The sequence below is a fragment of the Misgurnus anguillicaudatus genome, chromosome 5 (genome assembly GCF_027580225.2).
Source record: "Misgurnus anguillicaudatus chromosome 5, ASM2758022v2, whole genome shotgun sequence".
Classification (NCBI taxonomy): domain Eukaryota; kingdom Metazoa; phylum Chordata; class Actinopteri; order Cypriniformes; family Cobitidae; genus Misgurnus; species Misgurnus anguillicaudatus.
Window position 1 is genome coordinate 27,746,014 of NC_073341.2, and position 24,968 is coordinate 27,770,981.

The 24,968-nt window shown below is 37.6% G+C and overlaps 2 protein-coding genes and 1 long non-coding RNA gene across 3 annotated transcripts; all 3 read right to left on the reverse strand.

Moving 5' to 3' along the window:
* Positions 1 to 2,164: 2,164 nt before the first annotated feature.
* LOC141349058 (tumor necrosis factor receptor superfamily member 14-like) lies at positions 2,165 to 5,999 on the reverse strand. The gene is made up of 6 exons (XM_055167427.2): positions 5,716 to 5,999; positions 5,260 to 5,476; positions 3,511 to 3,636; positions 3,249 to 3,404; positions 2,823 to 2,904; positions 2,165 to 2,667 (listed from the first exon to the last, which is right to left on the reverse strand). Exons 2-6 carry the CDS (start codon positions 5,390 to 5,392, stop codon positions 2,310 to 2,312), a joined length of 855 nt encoding a protein of 284 aa, XP_055023402.2. The 5' UTR covers positions 5,393 to 5,476; positions 5,716 to 5,999; the 3' UTR covers positions 2,165 to 2,309.
* Positions 6,000 to 9,830: 3,831 nt separating this feature from the next.
* On the reverse strand, positions 9,831 to 23,276 carry LOC141349105 (mitotic spindle assembly checkpoint protein MAD2B-like). Its single transcript, XM_073867902.1, has 4 exons — positions 23,068 to 23,276; positions 22,881 to 22,975; positions 22,703 to 22,776; positions 9,831 to 10,025 (listed from the first exon to the last, which is right to left on the reverse strand). Exons 1-4 carry the CDS (start codon positions 23,178 to 23,180, stop codon positions 9,846 to 9,848), a joined length of 462 nt encoding a protein of 153 aa, XP_073724003.1. The 5' UTR covers positions 23,181 to 23,276; the 3' UTR covers positions 9,831 to 9,845.
* On the reverse strand, positions 11,460 to 13,839 carry LOC129435198 (uncharacterized). Its single transcript, XR_012369438.1, has 3 exons — positions 13,382 to 13,839; positions 12,932 to 12,980; positions 11,460 to 12,057 (listed from the first exon to the last, which is right to left on the reverse strand). It is a non-coding gene; the product is annotated as an uncharacterized lncRNA (long non-coding RNA).
* Positions 23,277 to 24,968: the final 1,692 nt, after the last annotated feature.

Here is a 24,968-nt window from a genome sequence, read left to right on the forward strand (position 1 = left end):
GGCCACGGCATAATTTTGAAATTGATTACGGTTAGACCGTGCAAGGCAAACCAGATCTGAGATCAGTTATCTATAATAATTGCAGCACTAAATAACACTTCAACATATTAGGAAATTTTTTTCACAACTTTAATTACACACCATGAGAAAATACAGAGATTCTGACTTCAGGGAACATAATAGTGGGTACGTCTCGTACAGTGTAGGTGGTCTGATAATATGATGATCACACAGACCTGATGTGAATAGAGTTCTGCAGGGATGACACATTTTTGAAAGCAAAACCCAGAAGTGAGTTAGTATTTATGCACTTCTGGTTTCATTGTCCAAAAGTCAATAGATTTTTTTTAATGGTTTTGGTTAATTGCCTTAAATTAGATACACTCTTAGAAAGGATGTGTTGCTTTTAACACATTGTAACAGTGACATTTGACATGCTAATTTGAAAAGTGACTTATATAGGACCTTTCAGTAGTGTAGGGGAATCCAATCTAAATCTAAGCAAATAACCAGAGTCATTTGGAAAATTACATTAAATGCTTAAGAAAGTCTGTGCAACATCTTATGATGCATGTTTGGTTTTACAAAAACATAGAATGTTTTGTAACCTTGAATGTGGATCTGAGCTGCTAGACCAGGGGTGCCCAACCCTGCTCCTGGAGGGCCACCCTCCCGCAGATTTTAGCTCCAACTCCCCCCCCCCCCAAAAAAAAACAAAATCTGAAGCAGCCAATCAAGAGCCGTTTCTCAATGTCAAGGAAGGATCCTTGGAAGCTAGAATTTCGAGGATGCTACATCATCGACGTCCGTCGAAGGACTGTTCCAATGTCGAGGATCCTCGAAATTTCAGCCAAGGACTGAGTCCTTCGTTCGAGAAATATCCCATATACAGGAAAGGATGCATATTTTTATACAACAGTTCTTTCTGGTTCTCGAATCTGATTGGCTAAGAGCTATGCGATATTGTGCTGATAACGGCATTGTAACCGCTTCACCTTTCGTATCATTCCGCCACCTAGTGAATGAAGGTCCTAAGCAGGCTCATCTCTGAATGGAAAAACACAGACGCGCTGTTTTGAATCACTCTCCGTGTGTCTCATTAGTTTACTAGCTCATAAATCAGTCTGTGAATCCCCAATCGGAAGTTATTATTCCGTCAAAGATCAGCGCTCTTGGATGTTACGTTAAAGTTAATGGGAGAAATGTCTTGTCACATCGTGTGGACGATTAACACTTGGAAAGAGGAATATAAACACTCGTTTTTTTCTGGAGCAATATCTCTTATCAGAACGCGAAAACACCGTGGAACTGCAGGTAAGCACCGCAGCTTTTAAATGTGGACAATGATCATTTATTTTATCGTGACGTGACTATTAAAACATGTTATGAGATATCGCCACTGATATATTTATAAGCAGCATGCAAAAACATCTCTCTGACACTTATAAAAACCGTTTTATATAGTACTGACAAGAACAAAGTTTAATAATAATCGAGTGCTCGTATCGCGTTAAGAATAAATGAGAAAGCAATAGTAACGTTATACAAGTATAGTTTTATTAACTTTTACCTCGCCCCAAAACAATAACAACACAAAAGACACTAAATATGAATAAAAAAACAAGTAATAGTTTGATCATGACACCAAATACTGCTGATTTGATCTCATTTTGACGATCATAAACAAACAAGGCCAACATGAGAGCCAGGTAATCCCTTTCAGAGATGTAGCCTAGAGAGGGCGGTGGTCAGCGGGGCGAGTGAACACTGACGTCCGCTCATGCTTTGGTTCTCATTCGTACCGAATCTCACTAAGCAAACGTTCAAACAGGCGCTATCTTTACTAATCGACTGCAGATTTAAATATAATACAGATACATTCTCGACTGAACTAATCTTAAAACTACACTTTGTGACCAAGAAACGGTAGTTGTTATGAGCTTCAAAGCAGCCGAAAGTGTTACCTGTCATTCTGGCCGCCCTCAAATCCGTGGCGGAAGAAGTAGTTCTCAAACAAAGAGGCTTTTAAAATAACTTCGTTTTTCAAACGTGTGCCGTCGAACTGTTGTATAAAAGCAATATCGCTCTCGGAGTCGTGTGATATAGCTCTATATCATCAAGGCTGTGATTCCCTCGGCACTCGGCCTAATCACAGCCGTGATGATATAGAGCTATATTACACTCCTCCTTCAGCGATATTGCTTAAGTATCCTTCGCGCTCTTCATGCTCTGAAATCACCCACAATCCTATGCGCGCAGCACCGAAAGCACACCATTCAATCACGCAATGACGTAATAATGTGCACTTGCTAGCCTGTTCCATTTAACGTGTTCTCCGAATGCTTAAAAGGAGCCTCGCCTAGCCTCTGAAGGAAGTGACTTGTAAGGACTAGGTTGCTAGGTTGCTTGATAATTACAGACAGATGTGTTGGAGCTGGGTTGGAACCGAAGTCTGCAGGACGGCAGACCCCCAGGAGCAGGGCCGGGCACCCCTGTGCCAGACAATAAGACTTTTTCTTCTTTACAATAATTACAATTACAACGATGACAGCCAAAACACACAATGAAAGAATCAGAGGTAGTTTATAAGAATGTCCATCATTGCTACACTCAGCGTCATCTTTTTCTGTTCCTGGTTTGATTGTCATTTTCCTATGAGATTCACAGCTGTTAAAGAGAGAAAAGTTGAACTTAAAGTTGCCCTTAAAAACAATAACAGGCTTTGATACAACAAATAATACTCATTTATTTTAAGTGTTATACATTTTTAATTTTAAGCATGTGGAAAGTCAACATTGAAAGTTAAAATAAATTGTAATTACTTTGTGTGTAATTTGCAAAGTGTACCATCTGAATATGAACCAGCAGGACAGGGTGCACACACCGTATCTCGAAATTCTGTTCCTAAAAGGAGATTTATTTTCATGTAACAAAAAGTAACATTACTTACGATATGTAAAATGTTAAGGTCATTGGGTTAATTATCAATTCTAAATCCCCATTGAATTCCCTCTCAACAACTATAGTTATTGTCTTAACTCATGACTTCACAATGGACTTATTTTAAGTGCTTTCCCTAAAGTCATAATCATTTGTTTTGTCACATTGCTGTTTTCACATGTCACAGTCACAAGTTAACACTGAGTTTCTGTCATGTGGACATTTTTTAACTAAATAGTCATGTGCACTTAAAAATTCCAAACACTTAAATATGTTAGAGCAATCTGGATTGATGATAACACACCAACCGGTCTGGTTGATATACTGTCCAGGTAAGCAGGCTGAATGCTTTTCAGCCTTTAAACAGCTTTTCCCCTTTACTTCTATACAGTAATGACCTGACAGAGGCCCACACACTGTATTTGATGTCACTGTACATGCTTTCTTTACTCTCAGGCCATTACCTGTCAAGAGAAAGTAAAAAGAAAGTGAAACGCAAGGAGACTTTGCAATGACAAGAAGTTTAAAAGATGTATTTTTTAAGAGCTGTACAGTGTACTTTTTACCTACTTAAATCACAGACAGAACACTGCAGACACTCTCTTAATCTGTTAAAGGAGTCTGTGTAAGTGTCTTCAGTACATGGTATACATGTTGTCCTTGTGAACTCATCACAATGCCAATAAACTCGCTTTCCTAAGAAAATTACAGTGTCAGATTGGAGTCAAGCTGCATATTATATACATGACAAAACAACACTATAACACACTGACATTCAAAGACATTGCAGCTAAAGCTAATGTCAAACAGTAAAAAAGTTTGTGATTTTTTTATGATAATTTAAATACCATAGCTTGATGAACAGAAAAATTAATATTCTTCATAAACAAAAGTGTCTTCAAGTTTCAGAACTTTTAAACATAATAATAATTTGCGTATCAGCAATGCTCCCTGTTTGGCCATTTGATTTTGACAGTAACTAGTAGGAAGTAATAAGGAGACAGTGACAAATTGTATTAACAAGAATGTGATTGTATATGCATGAACATGCAAAAAAATCTTAATAAAAATATTTTGGCAAAAAAAAATAAGGAGACAGTATATCCCAAAAACATCCAAATATTATTCAAGTTATTTAAAGGTAAAATTAAAGCTGCGGTCGGCAACTTATTTGATCATATTTTTTGATCATATTCACTGAAACCAACACTATGCTCCGATAGAACAACATAAATTAGACTGTTTAAGAAAAAACCTCGCGCTTCTAGCTCCACCTGGAGCCTGTTATTTGTTTTGCAAAAATCCACCGCTCCCGGTTCATTTGGTCCAATCAGCGCAGGCTGGTTCATTTGGTCCAATCAGCGCAGGGCTGTGTAAAATCTGCCTGTCAATCACAGTACCTGCACGCGCCACAGATCCCCATCCCCCTCCCCCTCGCGCGCGTTACAATATCACGTGCATCCGCCTGAATTTGGTTTGAACAGCGTGATGGCGGAGAGAACTTTCAGTAACAAACTTTCGATTTCTCGGTTAACAACTAGAGCTAGGAAAACAACCAATGAAAAGAAGGAAACAAAGATAGAAAGCGACCTTGACCGTAATAAAACTAGGATCAATATCGGACCGGCATTTGAAAGGAATCTACGAGATTTCAAGCTGGATGCAGAGCTTGCCACATTTCTTCTCAACAGGTAATTGTGCTTTATCAACCATTGATTGTTTTTCGGAGTGTTATGTAAGTAATCTAAGTATTCTTGCTAAGTATGCGTTCACAATAATACTTTTGCACGCGCGCTGCTGACGAGAACGAGCTCTGAGGGAGGTTGCTCGGAGGTAGTGGGGGAGGGACATGAAATTGTAAACATTTGGAAACTGCTCAATCCTCCAGAGTTGCCGACGGCAGCTTTAAGAAATGCTAACTAGGTGTACATGTCTACAGACACAACAGCGCCTTTAATTCCAATAAAGATTTAAGAAAGTTGGTGCTCAGCCTAATTACAGATGTCAGACTATATCAAGTAAGTGATGTAATTACGTGACCACATTAAAAAAAGAAAACAATCTTTTTGAAGAGAAATATAAAGTGACTACAAGCTGAGTGAACCTTGACAGTGAGATCATGGGTGTAGATTTGTTTGGTTAAAGGGTCAGCAGTATGTTTTCATTTATCACTGTATAATCTTTTTAGTGGAGGGTAGGGTGGTGTAAATGCTATTTTTGATTATTGGGGGGCTTCCTGAAAAACTACACCCCTGGTTGAAATGAATGTCAAGTGTCACAATCAATTTGAGTTCACCTTAGATTATTAAGTTTACTCACCTGCATCACACATTGGACAGCACTGGCCATTAATTTCATACTCTCCATTATAACAAGTTGCCATACAGAGACTGATGTTTATGATTAGAGGTAGAACAGTTGACAGATGAATAAGGTTACAGTTTATCCACATATTATGGGAATAAATGACACATCGCTGCTGCAGAAGTGATAAATCATTAAGTGTTTTAGTTTGTCTATCTGTTTCCTCAAGGGGCTGCAAAAGAAACTGGTGTTAGACAGCTTTTAGAAATAAATTAGGCCATGTTTTACCAACATCTCTTTTTCTATAAAGCATACATTCAACACATCATACAATTTCTTCACTGTCTATTCGCATTTCCTAAACAATCAGCATTCAATGATAAGGAAGTCGACTGGTGAGAACCTAGGTTACTCAATATCAAAGCTGTTTACGTCCATTTCATTTTCTTTTTTTTACTTTTGCTATCTTACCTTGATCAGGGTAAATTCTGGCAAACTTTTTCCCTATCGCATTTCACCATCAGCAAAGTAAGCACACGCGGTTAACCACCACATAACTTGCAGAGCACAATGTTCCTTCCTGTTTCGTTTTCTTCTTCTATAGAGGGTATGCATTGACGTCACTTTTCCACGCAGGAGCTCTGTTGAGTGACAAAACATTCAACAAAATGGCTGGTTTTCATAGCGGCTGCTGCGAAAACGCCAGTAAAACGGACTATTATCAGCTTAAATTGAATTTAGTTGGCCTTAACAGTGACCCTAACAACTTGCCTGTGCTTTTTCTGACAGGCTATAGGCCTATTTTGTTTTGCCTAACTCTATTAAACCATCCCACCTTTGTAGAACACAAGTCTCAAAATAATGGATTTTTTTGATGAAGGTTTACTGACAAAACTTTGCAATTATACAGAACAAGAGTATTCATTGGTGTATTTTAATAGGATTTTTTATCCCAAAATTTTACATACCTGACATATTGCTACTGTACTACTACTTCTACTTTGAGTGTTTTTTGCAGTCTGGAAAAAGACCACTCCAAATTTTTGTTGAGTCTGTTAGCACAGTCTCATTTTAAGTGCGTTTCACACTATGCTAATGCTGTCGCTTTTTGCCACTCAGTATGCGTAACCGCAGTCACTTTCACCGAAGGTGACATCACGTGCATACCCTCTATAAACAATGCACAGGCCTACCTAGCAATTTGTAATACTGCATATTTCTGTATTTATTTACTAACGTACGTGTTAAAGCCTAACCGCATGTGGGGCGGGAAAATCGCAGGATGGATAGAATAATAAAAAATATCCTTAACTTATATAAATAAACGTTAATTTAAAAGCAGCATTCATTCAGGATATACATATCAGCTCAAACGTCACCCACTGTTGAACAACGATTACATGAGTACCTCTTCGTTAGTTTGATGTTACAGTATTTACATGAATCATTCAGCACAACACTGCGATTACAAATAACATTTGTTATCACGGTTATTTACTGATACATTACTGAAGTTAAAGGGACACAAGGCAGCATTTTTTTTAATGTTAATAAATCATCTTCGTAAGTCGGTATATGGTTAAATGACTCATTACCGGACAAATGAAGACTCTCTCGCCCGCCCCTACCGTCTGTAGGAAGAATACCCCACTTGCAAGTTCGCTGTATCCGACCCGGTGTCCATCAGTCTCGCAAAGTCTCAGATATCGCAAGAAGCAGGATCACTTTACGGAAAACAACACAGAGGCTGGCGAGCTAAACACGGCTAGGGATTGTTGCAAATGGCAGAGCCGGGGAAGATGCATCGAAAACCCTTGACGGAAGGAAAACATAACTGGATTGGAAATAAGCTGATAAACTTGGTTCCGAGGGGGGAGGGACAACAGTTCGTTTTTACGACAGTGTGTTTGAAAGCATTTACTTTCAGACACTAGGGGGAGCTCGTAGAGAAATATTACGCAGACTTGCATGGTTTCCCTTTAAGTGACTTAAGTTTTCTAATGTTAGGCTTACGTTACGTTAGAGATGTTAAAGATAAAGTTCAAATATGTTGTTGACTTAGAACAGATGTAGACATCCTTGTTTAATTTATCTACGTTTAACTTAGTTGGTGTTGTGGTCTACGTTACCGCATAACTTAATCCAGAGCAGACACTTATCTCGGTTGAGATGTGGCTTGGGAAAGGGTAAAAATATACAAGGTCAGCCAGCCTCTCGGGATACCTAGTGTCGGAGTTGCATGTACACCGTTTTTACCATTTTAAACTAAAATGACAGGAAAAAACATATTAAAAAAAAACTAATGAAAACGTAAAAGAAGAGAGGTTAGCTATGCGCACAGCGATTGGCTCATCGCGTTTGAGGATCGGAGAGGCAAACAACACTTACGCTCTACTTTACACTGGATTTTGCCATATACACCATAAATATTTGACAAACTTGTCTATTAATCTGTTTGCATGAACTTTTACTTTGAAAAATGTTAACTGTTATCCCACCTCTTACTTGAGCCTAATACTTTAAATCCTTTCTATGGTATCATGCTGGGAAAACAGGAAGGAACATTGTGATTTGAGTTACATGTTGGTAATGGCCTGTGCTACAGTTTTCTTTGCCAATTGCGAAATGCGTTAGGGAAAGAGTTTGCCAGAATATACCCTGAGCAGGTTTCAAACATGATGACGTTAAAATAAAAAATACAAATACATGTACCTGTTTCGCCTGCGTGTCTAAAGCCACATTCACATTACAAGTGACTTTTGTGTAGCCCATTGACTTCCATAGTAGGAAAAAAGAATACTATTGAAGTAAAAAAGATCCATGAGCAGTTTGGTTAGAAACATTTCTCAAAATATCTTCCTTCATTTTCATTAGAACAAAGAAATTTATACAGGTGTGTAACAACATGAGAGGGAGTAGATGATGACAGAATTTTTTATTTTGGGTGAACTATCCCTTTAAAGCAACACTATGTAGTTTTTTTACCTTTAAATAATGTCTCTAAAATTATTTCAGTGATAGAACAACTTTTAACTGGACAAATTGTACTGTTGCTGCAACCTGAGCAGTCTCCTAGCTGCTACAAGCACACTCTGAAAGTGGCGGTGGAAGGTAGGAAACACAGCCCCGCCCCTCCCCCTGCCTGCAGAAGAGTGTCTGATACCAGGCACTGTTGCACTTTTCAACCACATGGGGGAGCTGCAAGTCATTTTTACATGGAAACTACATGGAGTGTTGCTTTAAGCTGTGCATCTATGGTTTATTCACACTCTTAGCACATCACTGCTGAAGATCATTATAACCGCTGTATAGATAAAAACTAAAACACAGCTCTTAAATAAAACATGGTTGCATTTAAAGCAATATTTAGTTTTTCAGGTAAGATTGGCAGCCTGTAACCCGTGTTTTTACAACCTTCTACCTGTGAAAGTGCAGTGGAACGGCAGTCAAACCCGTGACTTCCCACCCGTGAACTCGTACTAGATCGATGTACTCCCAGTTCAGAGTCGTGACTCGTGGTTTTGAAGTTGTAATTTACGGGTTACAGGTTGCCTGGAACGCAGCAATACTAATGCAATCAGGTGTTAGTGCACCTGTCCCTCATACAAACGCATGCGTTTTCATGCCTGTTCGAGTTCATGCACGGCTGTAAGAACGAACAGGTGGATAACATTAAAGTCATATTACGGAGAAGTCTGATTTCGAGTCGCTCTCGCGGTAGTGTGATGTCATCCTCCTGTCGGTTCTTGTGGGTCCACATGAACCTACGTCATAGGTCCCATGATAACATCAACATGGCGGATGAAGTCCATACTAACCTGACTGTATGTACTGTTTTAGCGCTCGTTAAGTAGGTACTCCTTGAAATTAAGTACCTACTCTGTAAGTATGTGGTTTCGGACGCAGCCTAGGTGTTTTTCACTCATATGAGGTTAATCTACATTCATTGTGGTCTAACAGTGATGCAAGTCTGATGTGTAGGGTTACAATTTAACTGGTGTAGAAATGTGCTGTGAGTGTGTTGCATATACAGCATTTTTAGGTACCAGGTAAAATATACAAAAAAAGAACTACAAAAAGCTGAAACTTGCTTTAGATTACACTAAAAATCACACAATAACAAAATTTCCACATCCTATGTAAACATACAGTTAAAGCAACAACAGATATATAAATGAGAAGTGAGAGATTCACAAAAACCTTAACATCACACAGAATAGTACAGTACAATGCGAAATCTTGAAGAAAATCTTACTGGTGAAAATTTGTTTTACTCACTTAGCGAGCATATATGAAGGCATCTTTGCTCACAACCTGTTTCAAAATAACACATTCTTGATGTAAACAACCACTTCCTTTCTCATGTGGATAAGCATATGATTATGCAGCAGTCAAGTTTTGCTTTCTTTTCCACATACAGCTGCATCAGTTTAGGGTGGAGATGAGAACATTTTGTTTTGATAATGTTGCAATGCTGATTTAAGCTTAAAAATCTACACTTTATACTGTGACTATGTGCCTCATGAAAATACAAATACAACAAAAACAGTGCCTGGTTTGTAATTCAAAAATGTTATATATTAAAATAGATTTACATGTCTTTATTTATAAATACTTTTACTAGATGAGAATGACACAGCTATTATAGTTTTACAATATACAACTACATGTGTGTGTCTGTGTAATACCTTGAGAATATCAGAGGTCATAGTTTTTAGAGGAATGAGTTTTGGTTCTTCCATGTGAACTTCCTGCTCATCTGCTACAATCCATGGAAAGTCCTTAAAATATACACAAAACAGACAAGACAATGAATGTGTGCATTCATTAATACCAGGCTTGTGCACAATTCAGAATTTCAGAATTGGCCTCCATTCAATTCATGAATTGGAATTTGAATTGAATTGACTCCGCCCTACAGGAAGTTGAATTTGAATTGGAATTGGAATGACAGGAAGTGGAATTAAATTCATGACAATTCAAAGAAATTCCACAAACAAAACAGAAAGAATCTCACATACATTCAGTGTTAGGAAAGTTACTTTGGAAAATTGTTTGGCAACCATTTTAAATACTTAGTTAAAGTAAAGCATTCTGGGAAATGAAGTCATGTTCCATCGCATTACAATTACAAAAAAATCAAACTTAATTATTTGTTATGTGACTAGAGTTTTTAACATTAATTGCTGGGGGAAAACATTTCTTGTTAATTTAATCTGTACAAGTAGTTCAAACTAATATAATAGAATATGTAATACAATTCTGACAGATACTGAACGCTTCATTTTTAACACTTTACTTACTTTATAATATGTATGTGAATTTCTTTGAATTTTTATTGAATTGCAATTCTGCTTTCCTTTAATTCAAATTCGAATTGTAATTCTAGATCCTGTTTTTGACATCAATTCAAATTCAATTCAAATTCAAGAATTGAATTGGAATTTAGGAGTCATTCTCAATTCAATTCTGAATTGTGCACAAGCCTGATTAATACCTCAAGTTGTTACATGTTATCCAGTAGATTTAAGTGTACAGGTAGTGAAATTTGTAGCCGAAATAAAACAAGCTGTAAATGATTAAATAAGATTTGGCTCTCATGTTTGCAAGTCAGGTTTGTCAGATCCCATTATTTACCCAATAGTACTTCTCAAGCAAGATTATTTAGATGCCCAGAAAGCAGTAGGGTGGACTAAATGTGGGGCAGAGACATCAATCCCAGGTGAAAAAAAAATTCTATTAAAAATATACTTTAAAAAAGTGTACTAAGTATATTTTCTAGATTTTGTACTATTTTCGTCAAATCCAAGTATAGTTAAGTGTACTCAATTATGTATTAACTTCAACTTAACACCTATTTGATTACACTTCAAGTGTAAATAGTATGCTAAAATGGAACAACTTTTTTTAAACTTCAAGTGCACTAAAATACACTCCTGAAAATCAAGATTTATGAGTAATTAAGCACACTTACAGTACAATTGCATTGTATTCCCTGGTGAAAAAATAGTATGCTAAATATATTTAATTTTAATATACTTAAGTATACTTGCAGTCACACTAATGACCAGTATACTTAAAGTGTGCTATTAATTAGTTTATTTAAAGAGTGCTATTTTGGAACAACTAATTTTGTACTTAATATATTTTAGTTGTATATTAATTGTAGCAAAGTACAACTTTAAGTGTATTTAGTGTACTTTTGTGTGCTAAAGTGGAACAACTTTAAGTGTATTTAGTACAATTTAAGTACATGACTGTTTTTGTGCTAAATTCATGCTTGATAAGTGGATTTAGAGTGTGTTTTATTTATGTTAGGAGTACATTACAAATGTATTATGAGTGTCTTGCAAACATACAATCAGTATACCTTAAATAGACTGTTTGCATACATTCTATATATTTTTGGCCAATCCAAAATTCTAAAAACTGCCCTGGTGAAAAATGAATATGCCAAGTACATTACATTTTGTATACTTTTACATACCTGCAGCTAGATTAGTAATGAGTATACTTCAAGTGCCTTAATAATTAGTTAACTTAAAGAGTGCTATTTTGGGAATAGATTACTTTAGCTGGTAACATAACCAAAATAATTTTTTCCAAATAAATAAAAGCTGATTAAAACAGTCAAAAACAATTCATTTTAAATATATTTAAAATATAGTTTTATTCACAGCATTCAAAATGTACAGTATTTGCCTAAAAATTGAACAATTACTCATTGAAGAATGTCAAGATGATTAAGTTTACAACGTCTTTCTCTCCCAAATCAACTTTAGTCTGGCAGGTTTTGGTTCAGCCTTAGGAAATCTGAAAAAGATAGACAATAAGCTCAATTAAAAAGTGTTTAATATTAAAACATTACATTTATTTAAGACTTACTGTATTAAATCTATAGTTTACTGGCAGAGATTGTATAGCAGATATATTTTTACCTAAACTAGAGCTTGACTAAAATGTCATCATATATATTAAGGGGCGGTTTCCCAGACAGGAATCAGACCAGTCCCAGACCAAAACAAATGCAAGAGCTGTCCAAACTGAAAACAACTCGCTCCGACACATCTCAAAACACATCAGTGCCCTTTGTTTTACATCGTAATGCACACAAGCAATGTTTTTAGTAAGGCATGTTTGTTAAAACTATCCTAATTAAACTAAGGTCTAGTCCTGGATAAAGCCAATCCCTGTCCGGGAAACCACCCCTAAGAGTTTTCATTATAATGACTTGCCTATATGGGCTGCAAAATCCTCGTTACATAAAATACTTCAGCTCCTAAAGAAAGATTTTATTGTATTAAATTTAAATGTAAAACTTGTCAGAAAGAAAATGCAACAAGCAGACAATTGGGTGGTTTCCTGTAAAGGGATTAGCTTACAACAGGACTAGGCCTTAGTTTAATAAAGAAATATAACTAGTTTCAAAAAACATGCCTTAATAAAAACATTACCTGTGTGCATTTTGAGGCAAAACAAAGGACACTGGTGTATTTTAAGATATGTCAGTGCAAGTTGTTTTCAGTTTGGACAGCTCTTACATTTATTTTAGTCTAGGACTAACGTTAGTCTAATCCCTGTCCGGGAAACCGCCTCAATATGTATATAACGTTATCTAAACTGAAGCTTGATTTACTACTACGAATAAATTATTAGGCCTATATCTTAAGAGTTTAAAATGACTTACCATTAGCTGCAAAGTCCTCCCTACAAATGTCTTTGAAAAACTTTAGCTTCTGAGGAAAGAATGCAGCATCATTAATACTAAATACAGTTAAGTTAGGTAAAAGCATACAACCTCTAAACAGTCAATAAATGGTTAACTTTCACGCTACATTAAAAAAACAGATTTTCTGACGCTACCTTTTTTTCATTAACATATACATACACACCAAAACATATATTTAACAAAACAATTGGGTGTACTAATTCGATATAGCAGGCTAACAGTGCTATCTTTCAAACCTTTAACATTAGCTATAAGCTAAGCTAAGCTACACAACAGCTTATCACTAATAGCGAGTTAGACACCGCGTTATTGACAACATTTCGCATTCGAAATATGATAGTCTACTGATAAACTTCAGAATGGTCAAACGATAATCAAATATATTAATTTTAAGATATTTTAACGTACCTTGGGACTGAATCCGTCTGTCTTGAACGACTGGTAAAAATCAAAATACGTGCGTTGTGACACACACGTCAGATGCATTATTCAAATCTCAGAATTCACTTTTCTCTGAAATGCATTTACGAAAACTGTTTAAGTTAATTAATGTGTACAGCTAAAAGCGGTATGCAATTGACTCAAAAACTACAAAAAAACAAACACTCATATTCCCCTTACGAAAATGAATGTTTTTTTTTGTGGTAAAAGTTTAGTAACCATGTTTTTTTTGGTGTATTGATTATTATAAGCAAAACCATGGTTATTTTGTGGTAAAACACAGTTAATTGGTTTATCCAATGCGTGAAGTTAAAGTGTACCTTATTATGTTAATAATATATTACAAATGTATACACCTACAATATAAAATGTAACAGAACATACTGCTCTCTCGTAATTTTAAGCCCACGTTATTTCTCCATAATATAACATACATTTGTACACCCCATATACTTTCAAAATGTGCTTAAAATATACTGTTTCTAAAGAAAAATAAATAATGTATTTTGGAAATATACTGTCAGTGCATTATAATAATGATAACTTTAAGCATACCGATAAAGTATACCTAAAATACATTTTAAAATAAGTTTAAATTTAGTATACTTTAAAAATTGCAAAAAACTTTAACTTTAAGTATATTTTTCTAAAGTATACTTTTAGAAAATATACTAAAGTATAATTATTTTGAAGTATGTTAAAAGTTTAATTGTAAAAAAATACGCGCAAATATGTTGTAAGCATACTTTAAATATGTTTAAAGAAAGTACATTCCTTTGTAAGTATATTTGTAATGTACTATTGCACAGTTAAATATACTTGAAATACAATAAAGTATATTTGTTTTTCACCAGGGTTGCCATTTTAATGGAAATACACCTAAAAAGCCATTGCAGCACAAATAATAGTTGCGTTTAAGTACATTTTGTGCATACTGCTATCATACTTATAATTAGTATAAACGATGTTAATTTAGTATGCCTCTGTAATATTTCAAGTGCTCTACAAATGCACTTCCTAACTATTTTTAGTGCTTTTAAAGTGTCCCACTATGACAATAATAATGTTTTTAAAGTGAAGTTCAATTACAACCTAAACATCATAAACACGTACTTTCAGTGCAATATTATTATAGTGTATTTTTATATTTTAAGTATATTTAATTTGTACTTTTATCCCCATTTTGTTATACTTAAGCATGAATATTGCTATTACACTACAAGTGTATTATATAAAAATTCAGTTCAAATGCACACAAACAGATTACAAACTGCATTTCAAAAAAGGATCTTTATTATTGACACAAAAGTAACACACAAAACAGATATTGGCAAAATGGGAACCTTAAACAGTCGACTTTCTTTGAAATGCCGGGAAGAGAACAATTGCGAACAACTTGTACTATATGCACATCTAGCTCTGATTTGAACTACTGGAGGCCTTGTAACTGGCATTGTTGCACTTCCTCTGTAGAAGGTCCTGGATCTCTGCCACCTCGATGTTGGGAAATCACTCCCTCACTGCATCTGTAAAACAGGAAAGAAACATTTCAATTTCAATTTTATTTATATAGCGCTTTTCACAATTTGTAGTTGTTTCAAAGCAGCTTTACATTAAAAGAAGCAGGGGAAACATAGAAAAATCGACAGACAATATAAGTAGCAAAATACAGCGGCTATGAATAAACTTTACAAGCGAGCAAATTAATAATGTCTCGTATAAAAGAGGGTGCTAAGTTAAGCCAATGTTGGTTGACTCCCCGAGGTTGAAAAAACCCCTAGGAGAAAAACCTCAGGGAGGAACAAAAAGTCCTAGGAGGAAAAGATATACACATATATATATATATGGGATGTAAACGGATAAGGAGATTTAGAGCGTTCCGTCGGTGGTCAGGCATCGGCTGGGCATCACGTTGAAGGGCAGCCAGTAGATCAGTGGTGTGTTGACCTCCACGGAAGCCGGAACAGGTCTGTTTGTCTCAATGTCCTCAGGTTTGAGGACGAGACAGGGAGAGAGAAACAAAATCCTATTAGTGTAGGGGCCATTCACATGTAATGCAAGTGTTACACAGTGTTGTGTTTTAATTAGGGCTGTGAAAATAACGCATTAATTCGATTAATTAATCTGAGAAAAAATAACGCAGATTAATCCATTCCGTATTGAACCTGGATACATTCTAGCCACCATTTGACTGTAAAATAAAGGAGGTAGACGAGAACGCTCTAGCGGTGACTGGATCATTGACTGGAACATTTACTTATAAAAAAACGGCCTGATGGAAGTGATGATAAAAATAAAGTATGCAACGTCTGCAGCAAAGAATTTGCATATCATAGAGTTCGTCCACTCTAAAGTACCACATCATACAAAGCACACGGATTTCCGTCAATTGCAAAATTATTAAATTAACTTTTCATAAATACGACGTGTATTCAGCTTTTTAAGTGGGATGTGATCAAAGCCTGGAGTGGAGCAAAATCACGTTCCTCTCTCCAATGTAAGCTTTCTGTAATCACTACGCACCGGATCCACTCCGGGTTTTCTGGCTGTAGCGCGTAATTTGAGGTAAAACTATTTCAGCTAGCATGGACATACTTATAATGCAGGAAGGCTCCGAAGTTTTGGAGATCGATAAAGGTGTAAAAGACCAATGGAGATTGACTTGGCTTAGCGTAATGATGAAGATTGGGATCAGAAAACCAAATATAGCACAGTATAGGTGTCCTGTATTTTGTGGGTAAACGATTTCTCTCGTACGTGATTACTCGCATCCCGTTTTTGACTGCTACGTTGATCTAACCAGCGGCTGATAAAACGGGTTTGTTAAACTAGTGAGTACACTTTATGTGGCGCCACAAGAACCAAGAAGCAGATGACATCCAAATCCCGTGAGAGCAGTTCGAGAAATCATAACAGAAGACTGCTTCCTAAATGCTCTCGCGGTACTTTGATGTCATCCACCTGTCGGGTTCTTTATTTAAGGTTTATGTTCAATTGCACAAAAAAGCCCTGCAATTGATATTGCACTGTTAAACTTTTGGTAAATAATCTTCCTGAAGCACTTTATTTCCTTAGCATATTACTTTAGGTTATTTTTGTTGATTGTTATGGCCATTATTTGAACAGTGAAAATACTGTAATAATAAAAGAGTTTTTGAGCTTCATTGTCACTAATGCTGATTATTCACTGATTTATTTAAAAATAAATAGTTAATACTTTCACAGCAAAAATTATGTAGGCGATTAATTTAGATTAATTAATCACAGAGTATGTAATTAATTAGATTAAAAATTTTAATCGATTCACAGCCCTAGTTTTAATATATGCTCGGTTCCATACAGGCTAGCTATTGCGGCATTAGTAAATTACCCAGACAAGTTATGTGAATGCTATGTTCTGTACAAGGTAACTTTTGCGAGATAAGTATAATTTACTAGACAAAATATGTGAATGCTTTGTTAAAGGAAAAAGTCTTAAAGAATAATTCCGGCACTAAACACCGAGTCTCACCTCCGGCCTGCCCCGGATGAACTACAGTGATGGTCACTGAAATCCTATCAATGGGTCGTGTCCTGACCTCCCGACTTGTCTAGAAGCGCCTCCCGACCGCCCCAGAATGGAGGCCAAGGGCCACGCACAAACATGTCACCAAAACAACACTTAAAGGAACAGTATGTAGGATTGTGGCCAAAACTGGTACTGCAATCACAAAACTTGTGGCTAAAACTGGTACTGCAATCACACAACTGGTGGCCAATACACAAAATGACAACATAAACATCAGTTGAGGGCTGCAACTCCACTTTTTAAATGACAATATCCTGGCCGGACCACTGTTGTCAGTGATATAAGTATTTGAAATGAAAATGATTTCTTAATGTCTAGTGACATATCAGGGCCATTTTATGATTAATTGATATAAATTTCTTACATACTGTTCCTTTAACTACATTTTCAAAACTGTGCTACTCACAGAGTGGTTCGTGGTGTATGTTGATGATTAAAAACAAATATATCAAAGCAATGTATGATTTCAATCCGTGTTATTTGCTATAGTGGATCTATTTTTTCAGACACCTTACAACCACGTATATACTTCCGCTCTATATTTGATTCTGAAGCGTTAGCACACTCCTGACCACTTAATGGCGACAACCACGCTGAACGGAACTTGGTGTCTAGCGTATAGACAGTCACAATCGAGCTCAACTTCAAACCAAAGGCTTGTCACTGAGCCATCAAATATGGGAAAAATTTGTGCCCCACTCCGAGGGCACAGTTGCTCTGCTCATGCTAGCCTTCTGAGAGAAATCGAGCGAAAAAACTACAACCACATGTAAACAGACCCCTTTTCCATTTCCAGCGGGTGGTATATAAGTGAGCAATGAGTCTTCCAAGAGAAGTCAATGGAATTTTACAAAATGCCAAATAAAACACGACAGAAACTGTATTTCGATACACTACTTGTTTTTAAATCATCAACGAAAACCACAAACCACTCGGTTTTGAAAATGAACGTTAAGTGTTGCTCCAACGACATGCCTGCGCATGACCCCCGACCTCCACCCCGAAGCAGCCAAGAGACGCCTCCAAACGAGCCAAAAAATTCAAGACACGACCCATTGTCAAAATTTATGTGTCCACCACTGCAGCTCATCCAAAACAAACCAGAAATGAGACCCAAAGTGTTAAACGCCAGAACCATCCCCTAATGCAGTGGTTCTCAATCCCGCTCCCGGGGACCCCCCGCTCCGCACACCCTGCACGTATTCCCCATCTAACACACCTGACTCCAAACATCAGCTCATTATATGAGAGCTCCATGAACTAAGCAAAGTGTGTCAGGTTAGAGAGACACACAAAATGTGCAGAGCAGGGGGTCCCCAGGAACAAGACCGAGAACCACTGCTTTAATGGACCATTTCACCCGTAGAAACATTAATCTTTATTGAAAGTGTCTCATATTTGTAGTGGAAATGTAACATACATTTCGAATTTGGTGCCTATTCGACTGAAAAAGGGGTGTTTGTAGTCTCACCCCCTCAACAAAGATATTGGACTTCCTTCTTTCAATGATGCAAAATGATGATTTTTACATCATTGAAAGAAGAAAGTGCAACACTGAAATCTGTATTTCTCCTGTCTCAGGAAATGATGCACGACCATTCAAAAACATGACTGGGGTTCTAAAGATACTAGGCTTAAAGGAAAAGTCTACTCATTTTCAACACCAAAATATGTTACCACCCCAACCAAGAACCGCCGAATCATCCCTCCACCACCCGTGCGCGCGCACGCAAGCGCCGGAGCGCGCCGCGACGCCACGACAGCACCCAGCCTAGCCCCATTCATTCAATGGTACCATTTAGAGATAAAGTTAGAAGTGACCAAACACATCAACGTTTTTCCTATTTAAGACGAGTAGTTATACGAGCAAGCTTGGTGGCACAAAACAAAACATAGCGCCTCTCTAAGCGGATCCAAAAGAGCAACTATATTTCACGGCGCAACAGCACTCCTGGGAGCACCTCGACTCGCCTGAAAAGTCCGCTCCCCTTCTCACTCTCATATGGGGAGAGGGAGGGTGTTACTGCGCAGAGTCGAAGTACTCCCAAAAGTGCTATTACGCCATACAATATAGTTACTCTTTTAAATCCGCTTAGAAAAGCGCTATGTTTTATTTTGTACCACCAAACTTGCTCGTATAACTACTCGTCTTAAATAGGAAAAACGTTGATGTGTTTGGTCACTTCTAACTTTATCTCTAAATGGTACCATTGAATGAATGGGGCTAAGCTAAATGCTATCGTAGCGTCGCAGCGCGCTCCAGCGCTTACGTGCACACACACAGATGATAGAGGGATGATTCAACAGTTCTTAGTTAAGGTAATAACATATTTTAATATTGCAAATGAGTAGACTACTCCTTTAACTAAGAATTGTCTACACATCCCTCTATCATCTGTGTGCGTGCACGTAAACGCTGGAGCGCGCTGCGACGCTTCGATAGCATTTAGCTTAGCCCCATTCATTCAATGGTACCACTCAGAGATAAAGTTAGAAGTGACCAAACACATCAACGTTTTTCCTATTTAAGACGAGTAGTTATACGAGCAAGTTTGGTGGCACAAATTAAAACGTAGCGCTTTTCTAAGCGGATTTAAAAGAGGAACTATATTTTATGGCGGAATAGCACTTTTGGGAGTACTTCAACTCGCCTGAAAAATCCGCTCCCCTTCTCCCTCTCATAATGGGAGAGGGAGGGTATTACTGCGCCGAGTCGAAGTAATCACAAAAGTGCTGTTCCGCCATACAATATAGTTCCTCTTTTAAATCCGCTTAGAAAAGCGCTACGTTTTATTTGGTTCCACCAAACTTGCTCGTATAACTACTCGTCTCAAATAGGAAAAACGTTGATGTGTTTGGTCACTTCTAACTTTCTCTGGATGGTGCCATTGAATGAATGGGGCTAAGCTAAATGCCATCGAAGCGTCGCAGCGCGCCCCAGCGCCCACGCGCACGCACACAAACGACAGAGGGATGCACCAACAATTCCCAGCCAAGGCAACAACATATCCCAACATTGAAAATGAGTAGACTATTCCTTTAATACAAATGGGTGAAGTGTCCCTTTAGATTTAAAGTGATTGGCTGTGTCTGATTCACAGACATCAGTTGGCAAATCATTTCAGAGCTTAGACACTTTTGATATTCTAGGAATAATTAAGAGACCAGAATTTTGCGACCGTAGTGTACGTGTTGGATTGTATTCTGATATTAATTCTCTAAGATACGAAGGTGCTGGGCCATTTAAGGTTTTATAGGTGATTAATAGTATTTTTAATTGTATGCGATATTTGACTGGTAGCCAGCATGACATGGGCATGAATTAAAACAAGATTAATGATTAAACTTACATCATTTTAACACAGAAACCTCTTCAGCATCAGCAAGGTCGACCACATGGTACATGACCTCTGTAAACACAAACATGGATAGACATCATATTAAAAAAAGAAGGCAATCATACAACTTTAAAATATATTTTGACTCCAAGCTTCTTTACAACAGCATCTAACGTTAGTTTATCTTAAACTTAAAGTGAAGCTGGCTTAAGTTGGTTACTAAACAGAATAAAGCTATTAAAACAGGCTTGCAAATACGCAGCATCTATCAGAACTACAGCAATTGAATGAGCATTTAAACAACAGAAATCGTCTATATCGTTTAAAATAGCAGAAAGAGCCATTTGCTACATTTAGCTGAACATCTCCAACACAAGTAATCTTGCAGTTTTATTTTTAAAGTTTTAAACATCGAATTGATTCGTTTATCAGGCATTTTGCATGTAACTTTGCTCACTGAAAAACCGCATGTTGAACTTTAACGTTAAGTTACTGTGTACAGTCACAGTGTATACTCTTAATGTTTCCTGTGTGTGCTTTAAATTAAAACACTTCTCGCATAAAGACAAAAATAATCACAGTAAAGAACAAAATAGAAACAAATACGGAACAGATCTGCGCGATGTAGAGGAATGAAACTTACCTCAGCCGTACTGTTTAGCATGAAAACGAAGACCGAGTCAGTAGCGGTTTGAAATAATGCCGTTGATTCTGATTGGTGGGAATGAATGGGTGGGTGCAGGTGCATTCTGGGAATTGAAGTCTTTTGCCCTGGCGTTCTTACATGCTGTAGATGTAAATTTGACTACGAGTTCCAAGATCCATTGGATGTTTCAAATGTGTTTTTTTTTCTTCATTATTTTGGATCCTCTGCTGGCACTTTATGTACTTTTTATAATCTGCGTTTCACACTGATTTGTTCTTTATACTTTATCAATAATAAAAATATAAAATATTTTTATAAAATGTATAACGTTTACAAAACATGTTTAGTTGACAAACACGTTGACAGTTTTTTCAGTGATGCTCAGATTTTCTTAAATAAAAAAAACCTTTATCAATTAAATTACATTAGCATAATAATACATGTATTTAGTAAACGCACTTGTAGATTTATAATGTTTTTATCCAGTTTTTATGTTATGTGCTGCCTCGAACCTCCCACCCAGCTTTGAAAACAGAGACAGCACCTCTGTCATTAACCCTTCACACCTCACAACCAGCACTCCTCACATCCAGCTTTGAGGATTCCTGGAAACTTCCACCAGTTCCTATATACACAAGGTTTCTGGATGTTTCACGAGTTTACTTCTGAGTACGTTTCCAAGCACTCTGCCTCATTTATCTGGCAAACCTAAAGTTTAGCAGGGATTTCCCATCCGTATTTGTCCGGATACAGCTCTTTTCATGCAGTGTATACATTTTATTATTCTAACGTATTTTATGAAAGTACTCTGATATGCAACTAAAAATACACTTATTTTAGAGTGTACCGTATAAAGTGTACAGAAGTCACACTTCTAATGAAGTGAGATCATAGTACACTTTAAAAAAGTAAATTAACAATTAATTTCCAAAAAATATACTTCCCATAAGTATATTAAATTGTCACTCTAAGTATGTCAAATTTAATACACTTAAAAAAAATAAACTTCTATACAATTTAAAATACATTGACAACAAAGTACAGTTTCAAAAAGTACATTTAAAAAATAATTTAAGTACTGGTAAATTAGTATACTTATTTTTTTGGACTCTTAAGTTTAACTTAATTACATCTTTTTTTGAAGTATACTTTCAAAAAGCACATTTAAAAGATAATTGAATTACTGGTAAATTAGTATACTTATTTTTGGACTCTTAAGTTGAACTTAATTACATCTTTTTTTGAAGTATACTTTCAAAAAGTACATTTAAAAGATAATTGAATTACTGGTAAATTAGTATACTTATTTTTTGGACTCTTAAGTTGAACTTAATTACATCTTTTTTGAAGTATACTTTCCAAAAGTACATTTTAAAAATAATTGAATTACTGGTAAATTAGTATACTTATTTTTTGGACTGTTAAGTTGAACTTTATTACATCTTTTTGGAAGTATACTTTTAAAAAGTACATATTAAATACTCTTTAAATTAAGTACAACAAGTAGAAGCATACTTGTTTTATACTTCATGTACTTCAATCATATTTCTAATACACTAAAGTATACTACTTTTTTACCTGGGATAGCTTCCTCAAACCTTATTAACTTCCACTCTTAGACAAAAAGAAACTACACTGCATGAACTCATTCTGCATTTCTAGCTGTTTGTGCTGAACTTATAGATATTTTTCAAACATTTAAACAATGAATGATCTGACCTTTCAACAAGCCTCACCTTGATGACCTGAACTTTCTCCATATTTCTTGTAGCAGCTTCGCTGGTGTGTACCAGCACTGTGAATGTGCATCCTGCAGCAGAGTGAAAAAGATCATATATTTGTACCGTATGTTATGATCTTTATGTTTAATAAACCAGAGGTCATGTCTTGATTCAGCAAATGCTGATTCTGTACCAGGAGGATTGTTGTCCAGAACAGCGTCACACACACTAATCTTTAGGATCACAGCTCTCAGCAGCTGTTCAACATGGGACAGCAAAGTCTCTGAGCTGCCACAGACAAAAACAAATAAACATGCACTCATGAGACACATGCATAACTTCTGCTTGTATTTGAGAACACTGAACACAGAATCGTTTACCTGATGGATAGCAGTGGAGGCTGTGATATCTCAAACACAAATCTTTCCACTGGGTGGTGCTCTTTATCCATTATAACTACAACCACTTTCTCAGTTTCATTCTTCAGACACATCACATTTTTTTTTAATATTCATTCATTGATCACGTTCGTGGTGAATGGCCACCTCCAAAACTCAGACAGAATATCAGCAACTAATGAATTTGTAAAGTGTACTGTCACCGGGTGACTATAATTGGGCGGAACCAAAAGTGGCGGAGAAAGGTTCCGCCTGAAGATGGTTTCCGCCCGGGCCCGATTTTTAATCAGTTTTGCTTCCTGGTTTCCCTGCCAACGCTGATTACGAGGGAATGAGCAGCAGGTGTGGCAAATTAAATGGAGCAACCTGTGATTGGAGGTGAGGGTGAAGGCAAGCCACATAAAAAGGGCCAAGGAAGCACAAAGAGAGGAGTTGTTTTTCGGGTGGGAGTCCCTTTATGCCTTGGGCAAATGCAAACACACGCCCCGTCCCTGGAGGAGCCGAAGGGCGCCGTTGATCCGCTAAAAACACTTATGGTGTAAGGAAAGAGTGCGGCTGCCAGAAGAGGCGAGAAGGACGGGGCTGTGAAACTAATTAAAGGGACACTACACCGGTGCTTGTGGTGTACTTTGTTTACGCTGTGTTGCTGCTTTGCAGACGGACCACGCTGGCTGGATCGTGCATCTGGGGAAGAGAGAAAAAGGGACAGTCAGTTGACGAAGGAATATTGAGGGATTTCATCAGAGAAAGAGTGGACACAGAGCCATCCAGAGTGTAGCTAATAACAGTTGTTGACAACTAAGCGTGAGTAACAGCTGTGGTACTTATCTGTGCAATACTTGTACGAAGAGTTGTTTTGGTGTGTTCCCTTGTGTTTTTGAGGTCCCTGGCCCCACTGCAGAGGAGAGCGTGGGTTGACCGGAAGCACGGACGAGGCACTTGGTAGGAAGCACCATTCACCAGCAGAGCAGTGGCCCTGTGGGAAAACGGAAGCGCAGGTGAGCCAGAGGAGTGATAATCAACACACCGGGCCTGCAAATAACACACATCTCACTCTCATTGGCGGTCCAGCTTCTGCCCAACCATCCTCTCGAGGTCGTCGTAGCCAGGTGGCAAGGGCGATTTAAAAACCACATGAAGTGTATAAGAGTGCTGTGGGTGAGTTTCACGGATTGATGGTGTTTACGTTTTACTTGCTGTGTGTATGCTGTGCTTGTAGCGTCCAAGCCGCCTAGCGTCAGACGAGTCGCGAGACGACGACATCCGTTGTGGCCTGGGTCCTAAGGAGAGCGAGAAAATTTAGCTCTGTGCCCGGGGTGTGTCCACAAGAGCTTCGTCCATCTATAGAGCGGACAGTGGTGAAGCCCAGTGAGTATTACCAAGAGTGTACCGTGCGGACTGTGGGTTGTAGCAGTGGGTGTACTGACCTCGCCAACAGTAGCTCGTGGTGAGCGGAGCCCCGACGAAAGTTCGCCCCAACTCGTGACCCCGGTCGTGGAAGAAGGAGGGGGAGTTCGGGAAGCGTTCGGCTCCGTGTCATCGGACCCACTAGTCCCTACGACGCCCGGACAGCCTGAGTGGGTGGGCGAAGGAATACGGTGCACCAACACTGTAGCGAAATTCCACTGTTTGCAAGGAAAGCTCTGTGTGCATGAAGATCCCCAGTGCTGTGAGTAACATAACCTGTGAAATAAACCTGTTCTGTGCTTATAGCAATTACCTACCTGTACAAGTGAAGCTCTGTGTGCATGAAGATCCCCAATGCTGTGAGTAACGTGACCTGTGCAGTAAACCTGTTCTGTGCTTATAGCAATTACCTACCTGTCCAAGTGAAGCTCTGTGTGTAGGAAGATCCCCAGTGCTGTGAGTAAACGTGACCTGTG